Source organism: Littorina saxatilis, linkage group LG8 (genome assembly GCF_037325665.1).
Source record: "Littorina saxatilis isolate snail1 linkage group LG8, US_GU_Lsax_2.0, whole genome shotgun sequence".
Taxonomy (NCBI): domain Eukaryota; kingdom Metazoa; phylum Mollusca; class Gastropoda; order Littorinimorpha; family Littorinidae; genus Littorina; species Littorina saxatilis.
Window position 1 is genome coordinate 25,045,220 of NC_090252.1, and position 12,480 is coordinate 25,057,699.

Below are 12,480 nucleotides of genomic sequence, written 5' to 3' on the forward strand. Positions count from 1 at the left end.
ACTAATACTGCTGCAGAAACGTTGTTATTTGTCACAGCAGTTGTGTTGTTTAATATTCACGACGTCTTGGGAAAAAAGTCAGTTTCTGGCACATTCGTCAACATGGCGTCGATCAGCGAGCAGCGTTTGAAGGAAATGGAAGCGGAGATGAACCGGTTTGTACAATAAATTTACATCGTTATTTGAATATTTTCGTGAAATGTATGAACTAGTTAAACTTTCAGTCTGTAAAGATCACCGCTGAAATCTAACATCTGTGATTTGTGGTAGTTTCCATGCTAAACAAGTTTGTCTTGTCTTGTCTTTCCATTACTGCCCACAATCAACAGTAGTGATTATTTCGGCACTTGATGGGATGTTGCGCAAGTCCAGTAAAGCAGCGTTTCCAGCATCCAAAAGTCCATTAAAGTTCACAGGTTGGGGAGTATGGGGGGGGAGGGGACATGAGTCACAGTGGCTGCTGGTTTAGTGCGAGGCGCGCGACACAAAGGTGTCGACAGTGCGGGCCTCGACGACAGCTGCTGGTAGAGAGTTCCAGTCCTTCACTGTGCTGGGTAGAAAAGCGGCACTCCGATACTGAGTGCGGCAGGTGATGAGGCCGAACTGCTGGCAATGGCCTCTTCGCTGGCGTGGTGGTAAGGGGGCCAGCTTCGACTTGATGCCCGGACAGTGGACGATGCTGTTCTTGATCTTATAGAGCATCGAGAGGCGGGCAAGCTTCCTGCGCTCCTCTAGAGACTGCCACCCAAGGGAGTCCAGCATCCGGCTGACACTTGACGTGTTGTGGTAGCGGTTGCAGACGAATCGGGCAGCTCGTCTCTGGACGGCCTCAAGCTTGTCGATGTTCTTCTGGGTGTGCGGGTCCCATACTGACGAGGCATACTCCAGGATAGGCCTGACAAAGGTCTTGTACGCCTGCTCTTTCACGGATCTTGATGAGATCTTCAGATTGCGCCGCAGGAACCCCAGGGTCATGTTTGCCTTGCTGACGATGTTGTTGATATGGTCGTCCCAGCACAGGTCACTCTGAATGGTCACACCCAGGTACTTGACCCCCTTCACTGTCTCCAGCGTATGCCCGTGGAGCTGGTAAGAGGGCTGTAGTGGGCGTCTGCTCCTCGTAACAGGCAGGGTGTTGCACTTTGCAGGGTGGAACTGCATGTCCCAGTTCTTCTCCCACTCGGCCAGGCGATGGAGGTCTTGTTGTAGCTGGGCCTGGTCATTTACGCTAGTCACCACCCTGTACACTGCAGTGTCATCCGCAAACAGGCGCGCTAGTGCCGTCAGTCTCTCCGGGAGGTCGTTAATGTACGCTAAAAATAGCGTCGGCCCCAGCACCGAGCCTTCACTCTCAGTCTCACTCTCAGTCTCAGTGCTCTCACGTTTTGTTTGGAAAAAATACTAAGCTTACATGTATGTGTATGCTCCTGCTGTTGTTTTGATCCATGAACATTGCACGTCTCTTTAACAGGTTTTGTGCTATACACACTCCGAGTGTATACAGGATCAATCGGTCTGTATACACTCCGACAATGAAAAGCTCTGTTACAAATCTTTAGCCAATGATATTCCCCCTTACAAGTCGTTAGGAAGTAGCCAATGAAAAATCGATCTGACATTGACTTCCGCTATCTCTTTTTCGGACTGGCAAACAATGTACATTCACATAGTATATAATCAACCACTTCTAGGTCGATACTCCGACAATAAAATGCCGTGCAGCATCAGTTTTTGTGTGTGTTTGTGTTTTTCGTGTGTTTGTCTCAAGAGTACTTTGATACGATGAATCGAAAGTGCACTGCGTTCCTCTGCAAAATGGCGTCAAATGACACTGCGAGTGTTGATGCACATGGGTTTCTGGTCTTGTAAACACTCTGAGAATGAAATCTACATTACAGTTGAGTTACTGTAACTGTAAAGGCCTTGGAGCATCAGATTGTTTTTGTTTGTGCACTCTGTGACAATCAACTGCCCTGCGTTCCTATCACAAAGTGGCTTTGAATGGCAAATTCTCTTCACGACCGGAAGTTAACGCCGGAGTGTATACAGGGGCAGAATCTCGTATACACTCCGAGTGCGTATGTGCATTTTGTTTACATGCATTTTAGAACAAAAACCCTCGATTTGTGGGGAGGGGAGGCAACTCTATCATGTAAGTGATGTCCCTTGGATGCCCTACGTTTTCTCTTCATTTTTGTCGATCAAACGACCAAATGAATTAATTATGCTTAAGTTTGAAGCTCAATCCGTCAATTACGTCAATGTTCTTTGGCTTGATTACAGGATCTTGTATCAAAAATAAGTAAAAAAAGTGCACTGGATTCTGAGCTATGAATTTAACACGCTAAAGTTCAACATTACCGGTTTTGTTTATTGTAGCAAATATTAAACATCCTGCATTCAATATACCCCCCGCGGGTTAGGGGGAAGATTTTACCCGATGCTCCCCAGCATGTCGTAGGAGGCAACTAACGGATTCTGTTTCTCTTTTTACCCTTGTTTAAGTGTTTCTTGTATAGAATATAGTCAATTTTTGTAAAGATTTTAGTCAAGCAGTATGTAAGAAATGTTAAGTCCTTTGTACTGGAAACTTGCATTCTCCCAGTAACTGAGTAAGGTAATACACTTTGTACTACGTTGCAAGCCCCTGGAGCAAATTTTTGATTAGTGCTTTTGTAAACAAGAAACAATTGACAAGTGGCTCTATAAATATCTCATCTCCCCCCTTTCCCCGTCGCGATATAACCTTCGTGGTTGAAAACGACGTTAAACACCAAATGAAGAAAGAAAGAAAGACTGCATTCAATATCAGAATGATTTGTAGTTTTTCTGTTGTCCTTTGAAAATAATTTGGTAGAAGTAAGCATAAGACTAGGAGCTTTAAATATACAAACTAACCACTTGCTGACTTGGACCTGGACTGCAAATAGAAATGATGACACAGACACCCGTACATTGATAGTAATAACTAATATAGACCATCATACATGCAGTACGTTGTTCCCAGACAGTGAGACACAAAGGAATAAATAGGTCAGTTGGACCTTGATTCAAAATACGCACTGGCTATAAGCACTCTGAGAGTATATGTTACAGTTAATCTGTGAAACCAGGGAATACCTGTATTAACTAGGTAATACATGAATTAACTGAGGGAAAAAAACAGTTAATTCATGTATTACCTAAAATAGTTTAGTTAATACTGTAATACACGTATTCCCTGGTTTCACAGATTAACTGTAACATATACACGATTCTGCCCCCTGTATACACGCCACTTTGCGATAGGTAGGCAGAGCAGTTGATTATCAAAGTACAAAAAAACATAACAATCTGATGCTGCACGGCCTTTTCTATAATGATGATTACGTTTACGGAGTGTACATAAAAGACCAGACAACCACATCAGCACTCTGAGTCTCATTCGACGTCATTTTGTGAAAGGACGCAATGAACTTTTGATTTAGAGAATCAAAGTACCCTTGGGACAAACACACGCCCATAAAGCTGTTTATTGTCGGAGTATGGAACACACTTGGAGTGTGTACAAGTGGTTGTATACTATGTGAGTGTACATAATTGCCAGCCCTGTATACACTCCGAAAAAGTGATGGCGGAAGTCAATATGTACGTTGGATTGATTTTCATTGGCTACTTCCTAATGACTTGTAATGGGGCATTTCATTGGCTTACAATTTGTAACAGAGCTTTTGATTGTCGGAGTGCATACAGACATGTATATCAGTCCTGTATACACTCAGAGTGTATATATGTGACCCTCCACCACGGAATGAGTCGCATGTCACCTTTGCATGATTTTCATATTTGTACATTTTCCTAAAGAGTTGTTTATACTCTATCCAGTGGTGAAAACTGTTTTAGAAAAGAGCAAAGACTTTTCGAGTTACAAGCCTGTGACTAAGGTGACCCTCGCACTGTTACGAGACACCATCCGGACTTATATGAAGCCTAGCGCAGAACCGCGCGAGGTGACATGCGACTCATTCCGTGGTGGAGGGTCACATATTATCTTTTGCCTGAATCAAAATATATGATATACTAGAATGAATACCCGCTTTGCCGGGTACCCGGCAAAGCCGGGAAGAAGTAGAGCCGAATACCGGATGGCTTTGCCGGGAAGAAGTAGAGGAATACCCGGCTTCGCTGGGATGAAAGCGTTGTGGACAGTGACCTTCTAAAAATAGTAACGGGAATATCCGGAATATCCGGCTTCGCCGGGATGAAAGCGTTGTGGACAGTGACCTTCTAAAAATAGTAACGGGAATATGGATTGACACCACACGAAGGAAGGGAGATAAACACGCAAAACACTGGAGAAGATAAGGAAGAGTTACTGCGAATGGATGTAGTGGATCTACAGAAAAACCCAAATCGGTTCAGGGCTGCGCGCTGAGAGCATGTGTTGAAAATTCTCATCGACCAGGTTGTGTCCGGGGTCTACCTGAATATGCCCACCAAATTTGAAGCAGATCCATCGAGAACTTTGGTCATGCATGGCGAACACACAGACAGACAGACAGACACAAGCCGTATATATATAAATATAGATAACAATATCGGTCAAAACGTCCTTGCCAAAAAAGTTGTGGTGTCAAATGATATCTGACTGTTCTAAGCTATCGGGCATTCGACCAGCCTGGGGTCAGATCCAAAGACACCTAAATGGCTGAAGACCAAGGCCTGGAAACAACACTGAACATGATACAATAAATAAACTCTGTGTCGATTTTCAGCTTCGAGCAGGAGATAGCTCCGCCAGATGGTGTTGGTGCTTTTGGGATGATCATTGGCTCCAACACCTTCAACACGGTGGAGGCTCAACTGCGGCAGATCAGGCATGAGACGACAGGCGGCGCCTTTCTTCCCCCTCCCCCTCCACCACCCATCTGTATCTCGCAGTCGCAGGCACCGGCAGCTGAACCCACAAATGACTTGAATGTGCCTATCTCTGGTAAGACTAAGAGTGTAGATTGTGGTGTCTTTATTTGTGTGAGTGTTATGTTTTAAATCCCAGGCCAGTGGTGTGAAAATGTGTGTATTTTGTTGTCCAAGCAGGCCATTACTTTCCTTAACTTCAAACTATGGAAGTTTTGTTAAAACTTATACAGTGGAACCTCCCGTAACGACCTCTCCCAAGAACGACCCCCTCCTTTTGCCGACCGAATTTCTTGGCACGGATGCTTTTCACACTGTAACTAACCTCCCAAGAACGACGCCCTCCTTTTATCCGACGACCGACCTACCAACATAGGGTCAATAACGACTTTGACCTTTTTACCAGTGAGTGTCAAAGTTCGTAATTACCCAGCACACGCGGAACACGTACGCCGTTAGTCACGCATCAAGAGTCAGGGGTGGTAGTCTGTAGTCAGTAGTGCGTGCTAGTCAAGTGGCCCACGGCTGTCATCTTCTCACCTATTGCTGTCACAATTGAAGGACTGCCCTCGAAGTAGGAGGGGGGGGGGGAGAAAGGGGCTGGGAAGGGGCAGTTAGAACGACAGCTCTGAATTGATGTGTAAGTATTCTGTGAGTGTGTGCTCACCAACTGAGACCTCATACTTACCAATGAGCAAGTTTTACCTATGGGACGGTCTTCTTTGATGTCAGAGAGGAAACTCTTCCTGTCCCAGTTTACAGACACTGACCTTCTTACCCGGGGTCAATCACCAAGTTTTACCTATGAGACCATGCGTGTGTTGTTTGTGTTATGTCTGCCCGTGTGTGCGCTGGTGTATGCACGTACATTATGCTTTTCCATATGCACATCAAATGGGAACAAAAATAGGATAACGGACACAATTACTTTCAAGACTGTACTGCCCAACAGTTCAATTTCCACCCCTGTGATAAAAATTATACCTCCCAAACTCCCAATAAAGACCCCTCCTTTTTACGACCGATTTTTCTTCACATTTTCAAGGTCGTTAGTGGGAGGTTTTACTGTATATATATATGTGTTTCGTGTACAGTATCATTTGGAATCGGGGAGGGGTGAATTAAAGGGTAGTCTTCTAATAGTTCACAGGTAGTTATTCAGGTTTCTCTATGTTCAAAATCTATCTGAGTGGAAGGGCTGTACATTGTAATGTATTTTCCAAGACTTCTGAATCTGAACTAACAGTAACACATCTTTGGCAGTCACATTTTGTTTGTAAAGATGAAATTATAAGAAGAATAGAGTGGATTACTTCAACCTTTGCACATCTGCTTGATTGAAAAGTTGTTTTCTGTTTTGTTCACAGCTCTGGCCCCTCCTCCTCCACCTCCACCCCCACCAGAGCCAGCACCGGATCAGCAGCCCCCTCCCCTCATGTCCCCACCCCCACCTCCCCCACCCCTCCTCAATCGCCCGGCCTTCGTTCCTCCCCAGCTGCGACACAGAGCCCCCCTACCTCCCCGGCCCCCCATGCACCACAACATGGGCCATGGCCCTCACGGCTATCACGGCCCTCCTGGTCCCGGTCCTATGGGGCCCATGGGCCCAGGACCCGGTCCTTACCACCACCCCAACATGATGGGGCCAGGACCTATGGGACCGGGATCTATGGGGCCAGGGCCTATGGGGCCGGGGCCCATGGGCCCACCTATGATGCAGCAAGGGCCCATGGGCTTCCCTCCACAGGGCCCCTACCATCAGCAAGGCTTCCCCATGATGGGGAACGGTGGAGGGGGAAACATGATGGGAAATCAAGGCGGCCCCATGGATAACGCAGACAGTTCCAACTCGGCTGTGATCGAAGCCAAGCCCAAGATGATTTACTCTGCTGCGCCCGTCAGGACGGTGCCAAAGAAAACAAAAAAGGGAAAGAGAGAGGAGAAAGCTAAGACAGAAGAAAGTGCAGGCAGTGTTGAGCCTTCTTCAGCTGAAGCTGTTGCTTTCAGTTCTGTTTCCATGTCGGCAAACATCGATGGAGAGATGTTTGCCTCCCCGATGGGCCAGGATGAAGTCATGGCGACGGAAATGGAACTGGACAATGACGTTTCCATGCCAACCAAGAAAGGCAAAAAAGAAAAGAAGAAGAAGTTTATCAGGACTGCAGCCAACACTGTATGGGAAGATCCAACTCTGGAGGAGTGGGACCCAGGTGTGTACATGAATGTTTTGGGAATCCTAGTGAATGGCTGAGTGAGTGAGTGATTGAATGGCTTCTTCTCTCTCAAAAATCACTTTTCACAGACAGTCGGACATTTGGCACTTTATACCGGTGGATAAGGCCTAAAAAAAAAAAGGTGTGGTTACGGTAACCCGACCTACCCTATTTTTAGAGGCCGACCCTATAACTTTTTATTACATTTGTCAAAACAAAAACAAAAACACACAAGAAAACGAGTGCAGAAAACGCAATGAAAGCGAAAGCGCCCGAGTCGCACACTTATTTCCCTGTCAAGTAGGTTTAATTTGTACACATTAGAAAAAAAAAGTTTTAAAAAAAAAAGTGATTGCCTACCTTCCTACCCTATTTTTTTGTGGCTATGTTACCGTAACCACACCTATTTTTATTTGGCCTAATGAAGCTGCATTACATGTACCATACCACAACAAGGAAAGAATCTACTTCTTCTTCTGCGTTCGTGGGCTGAAACTCCCACGTACACGTGTTTTTGCACGAGTGGAATTTTACGTGTATGACCGTTTTTACCCCGTCATTTAGGCAGCCATACGCCGCTTTCGGAGGAAGCATGCTGGGTATTTTCGTGTTTCTATAACCCACCGAACTCTGACATGGATTACAGGATCTTTTCCGTGCGCAGTTGGTCTTGTGCTTGCGTGTACACACGAAGGGGGATAAGCCACAAGCAGGTCTGCGCATAAGTTGACCTGGGAGATCGGAAAAATCTCCACACTTAACCCACCTGGGATTCGAACCCTCGACCTTCCGATTAAGAGGCCGACGTCTTACCACCCCGCCACAGCGCCCGTCCCAAGGAAAGAGTGACCTGCTGACCCTATATTTTTTATCGTATTACCCTAAATGGCTTTTGTGTGTGGGTGTGGTGGTGTTTTTTTTATTAGGTCAGTATTTCCCACAGAGCCATTCTGACACTGTTTTCCAATGGAAAATTATACATAACTATAAGTGTCATGAGAGACCAAAAAAAAAAGTGATGCAAGTCTGTAAACATCCACGAGGTTGTGTGTATATTTTTTGTCTAGACTTAGAGGTAGGTATTGATAGTAATGACTCATCGACTGTGTAAGGTCACAATTAATTTAGTAGTAATTAAAAGTTTGGTTTATGACTGTAAAATTACTGTGCTTCTGCGTGGCATTTCCAGATGTGTGACAATGTGCATGACCATAAAGCTTGGATGGGTTGTTAGAGAGAATTGGAGGGGCATGCAGTAACTGTCTGTACTATACTTGCAATTGCATAGATCTGAAGAAATGTTGTCTTCCAAGACAAAACTAATGACAGAAAAAGTACCAAACTGTCTTCAATTCAGATCCCCCCCCCCCACCCCCCCCTTAATTAATTAATAAGAGAAGCGCCAAACTGAAACAATTAAAAGTTGGTTAATTTACTTATAAAACAAGACTCCATGGTTTCTGTGCTGAAGAGACTATAAACAATAATATTTTTATCTTTCCACCAGATGACTTCCGCATGTTCTGTGGTGACCTGGGTAACGAGGTGACCGACGAAAGCCTGCAGCGAGCCTTCGGCAAGTACCCGACCTTCGTCAAGGCCAAGGTTGTCCGCGATCGTCGTACCAACAAGACCAAGGGCTACGGTTTCGCAAGCTTCAAGGACCCTCAAGACTTCACACGTGCAATGAGAGAGATGAACGGTAAGAAGGACGTGCAGTTGTTGATGGCTTTGTTTGAATCAAAAAACAAGAAAGGTAGGTTGTTTGAACGTTTGTTATTGACAAAACAATACATTCATAGGTAATTCGACCCAACGGTCTTTTAAGTGAACAGACAAACAAATATTCACACAAAACTTATCTTGATAGTTCTATCAGTTTACGTCCACTTGTCAGGAAGCCGAGCGAATGAATCACTTAATCACAAAATCACCTGCAGTGATTGATATTTTGTGATTAATATTTTGTCTGTTCACTTAAAAGACGGTTGGGTCGAAATATCTGTGAATATAATTGTTTAGTCAATAACAAACGTTCAAACAACCTACCTTTCTTGTTTTTGAGTCACTTGAGAAAAAGTGACTCTATGTAATCGGTCAGTGTTAGTCTGTCCGGCCGGCCGTCCGTAGACACCACCTTAACGTTGGACTTTTCTCGGAAACTATCAAAGCGATCGGGCTCATATTTTGTTTAGTCGTGACCTCCAATGACCTCTACACTTTAACGATGGTTTCGTTGACCTTTGACCTTTTTCAAGGTCACAGGTCAGCGTCAAAGGAAAAATTAGACATTTTATATCTTTGACAAAGTTCATCGGATGTGATTGAAACTTTGTAGGATTATTCTTACATCAAAGTATTTACATCTGTAGCCTTTTACGAACGTTATCAGAAAAACAAGGGAGATAACTAGCCTTTTCTGTTCGGCAACACACAACTTAACGTTGGGCTTTTCTCGGAAACTATAAAAGTGACCGGGCTCAAATTTTATGTGAACGTGACTCATTGTGTTGTGAATAGCAATTTCTTCCTGTCCATCTGATGCCTCATATAATATTCAGAACTGCGAAAGTGACTCGATCGAGCGTTTGCTCTTCTTGTTTATTCTGAATTTTGGAACGTTGGCAGTCTCTTTGTTTTTGGCTTTGTTTGAGTTAGAAAATTAAAGTCTAAGGGCCAGTCATACATATTGACGTTTGAGTTAGAAAACAAAAGTCTAAGGGCCAGTCATACATATTGACGTTTGAGTTAGAAAACAAAAGTCTAAGGGCCAGTCATACATATTGACGTTTGAGTTAGAAAACTAAAGTCTAAGGGCCAGTCATACATATTGACGTCGTCATGGAATTTGGACATGTACATGTTCTGATTCATGGGCGCTGTGCACCTTTTTTTACATTTTTTTTACATACATGTATGCAAGCACATGGCCTGAAAGATGGGGGTTTTGTTCTTTATTAAACAAGCCATAAAGTAGATTGAATGCAAATACAGTGGTACCTGTGAGTGTGATAAAATTCAAGGACACCCTTGGTGCACTGCAGACGTGTTTGATTTGGAGTGATTTGGTAGCTCAGTTGGTGGGAGGCTGTAGTTGTGGTCCTCGGGCCACGGGTTCAAATCCAGGCCGGGACAGACACGGTCAACTTTATTTGAAGACTCTGAGATGGCATCCATGCCCCATCCCCGTGTCACCACAGTGGCACATGAAAGACCTCTGTTGTTCTGGTAGAAGTGGGTACCACGGCATTAATAGTATAAAACATCATTTCAGTGGAAAAACTCTATGGATTGAACACTTTCTTTGACTGACAGATCATTTGTTGTTTGTATGATTTGCAGGAAAATATGTTGGCAACAGACCAATCAAGCTGAGAAAGAGCACGTGGAAAGACCGCAACATTGAAATTGTCCGCAAGAAGGAGAAAGAAAAGAAACGACTTGGACTGAAATGATGTAGCATTTTAATTTTAGCAGTTAGTATGTTAAGTTCACATTATGGTGAGCGAGACTTTGAGAAAATATCTCAAATGCATGCCTCACATCTTGCATTGTGGTTAAAATGGCTGACACATTATTAGCCAGATGGAGTGAGCTGTTTCAGAGAGTGAGGCAAGCCCTCATCATCTGTAGGAAGAGTAAGAAAGTGACAAAAATACAAAAACTCTGACCACCAAAACTCAGACAAAATCAGGTCTGAAAATGGTAGTAGTCTTAAAATGGGGGTAAATTTAGAGTGGTTATGAACAGAATAGTCTGAAAAAGCAATAATTTAAAAGAGGGGAGTCTTTAATTGCCGAATCTGAAGGGGGGGGGGGGGGGGGGGGGGTGCTTATAACACCGGGTCTTTAAAAGGGGGTTCCACTGTATGAGTTTATTTTTCTTTCCTTGTTGTTATTATTGCACTGTCTTCTTCGTAACAGTTCATTGAGTTGAGGATCTGTTTGCATGCTGGTTCATCGTGATTGGTACATTGTTTTCAAACAATGACGGGCAGTAAAAAAAACACCAGATTGCAATCTGTTACATTGGTTCGGAGAGAGAGAGAGAGATTATGTGTGTGTGTTCATGTATGTATATGTGCAGTTTTATTGACAGTTATACCTTTGAGTTACTGTGTTAAACTTCAAGATGTTAAAACTTTACATGAGCTGCCTGGGGAAGTCACAGCGTTTTGTGTACAGACATTGATTCTGAAATCTCCATTTTTACTGGAATGACTAAATACAGGGGGGCCTTTGAAGACCTTCACAAATCCCACAAAATCAGGTCTTAAAAAGGGGCAGTCTTAAATTGGAGGTAAATTTACACAGGTCAATAACAGAAAATCTGAAAAAGCAAGATCTTCAAACGGAGCAAGTCTTAAAAGAGGAGTGCCACTGTGGTTCATACACAAGCTGTGGTTCATACACAAACTGTGGTTCATACACAAGCTGTGGTTCATACACAAGCTGTGGTTCATACACAAGCTGTGGTTCATACACAAGCTGTGCTTCATACACAAGCTGTGCTTCATACACAAGATGTGGTTCATACACAAGCTGTGCTTCATACACAAGCTGTGCTTCATACACGTTTTAATTATATACCAACCTTTTTTTTTACTAACAAAATCACTAAAACCCTTCAGCTGAAGATTTGTAGTTTACGAAAAAGGATTTACTCTCATAAAAATGTCATGTGTGGTGTGCAAGTAAGATCTTCAGGTTCAAGTAGAATGTCATGTTTTATATTTTAGTGAGGTCTTATCTGTGTCAAGCTTCGGTTTGTAGTGCTCAACGTACACAGCAGAAAAGGTTTATGCAGGGCGTGTCACTTGAGTTGATGTTAGCACATTTTGAAAGAAACAGAATTGTAAAGAGAAGTGAAGAAGACTGTTCTTGCACATCAGGATTTTTACAGTGCAAAATACAGTGAAACCCTACTTAAGACTTTGACTCCCTCCCTTTTAAAAACCTGTTTTCTCAGATTATAACCTCTGTAAATTTACCATCGTTTTATGACTTCCCCCTTTTTGACTCACATGCGAAGCAAAAGTGAGTCTATGTACTCACCCGAGTCGTCCGTCCGTCCGGACGTCCGTCCGGAAAACTTTAACGTTGGATATTTCTTGGACACTATTCAGTCTATCAGTACCAAATTTGGCAAGATGGTGTATGATGACAAGGCCCCAAAAAACATACATAGCATCTTGACCTTGCTTCAAGGTCAAGGTCGCAGGGGCCATAAATGTTGTCTAAAAAACAGCTATTTTTCACATTTTTCACATTTTCTCTGAAGTTTTTGAGATTGAATACCTCACCTATATATGATATATAGGGCAAAGTAAGCCCCATCTTTTGATACCAGTTTGGTTTACCTTGCTTCAAGG

General features: G+C 43.6%; 1 protein-coding gene across 1 annotated transcript; it reads left to right on the top strand.

Annotated features, from left to right (window-relative positions):
- The first annotated feature begins 1 nt into the window (after position 1).
- On the top strand, positions 2–10,925 carry LOC138973133 (RNA-binding protein 42-like). Its single transcript, XM_070345798.1, has 5 exons — positions 2–155; positions 4,755–4,972; positions 6,264–7,106; positions 8,617–8,811; positions 10,452–10,925. Exons 1-5 carry the CDS (start codon positions 103–105, stop codon positions 10,562–10,564), a joined length of 1,422 nt encoding a protein of 473 aa, XP_070201899.1. The 5' UTR covers positions 2–102; the 3' UTR covers positions 10,565–10,925.
- The last annotated feature ends 1,555 nt before the right edge of the window (positions 10,926–12,480 follow it).

Bases quoted from the DNA above. Each gene is read 5' to 3' on its own strand.
- LOC138973133 (XM_070345798.1), top strand. From the start codon at position 103: ATGGCGTCGATCAGCGAGCAGCGTTTGAAGGAAATGGAAGCGGAGATG. The intron at 156-4,754 runs GTTTGTACAATA...GTCGATTTTCAG, and splicing joins ATGGAAGCGGAGATGAACCG to CTTCGAGCAGGAGATAGCTC. The intron at 8,812-10,451 runs GTAAGAAGGACG...TATGATTTGCAG, and splicing joins TGCAATGAGAGAGATGAACG to GAAAATATGTTGGCAACAGA.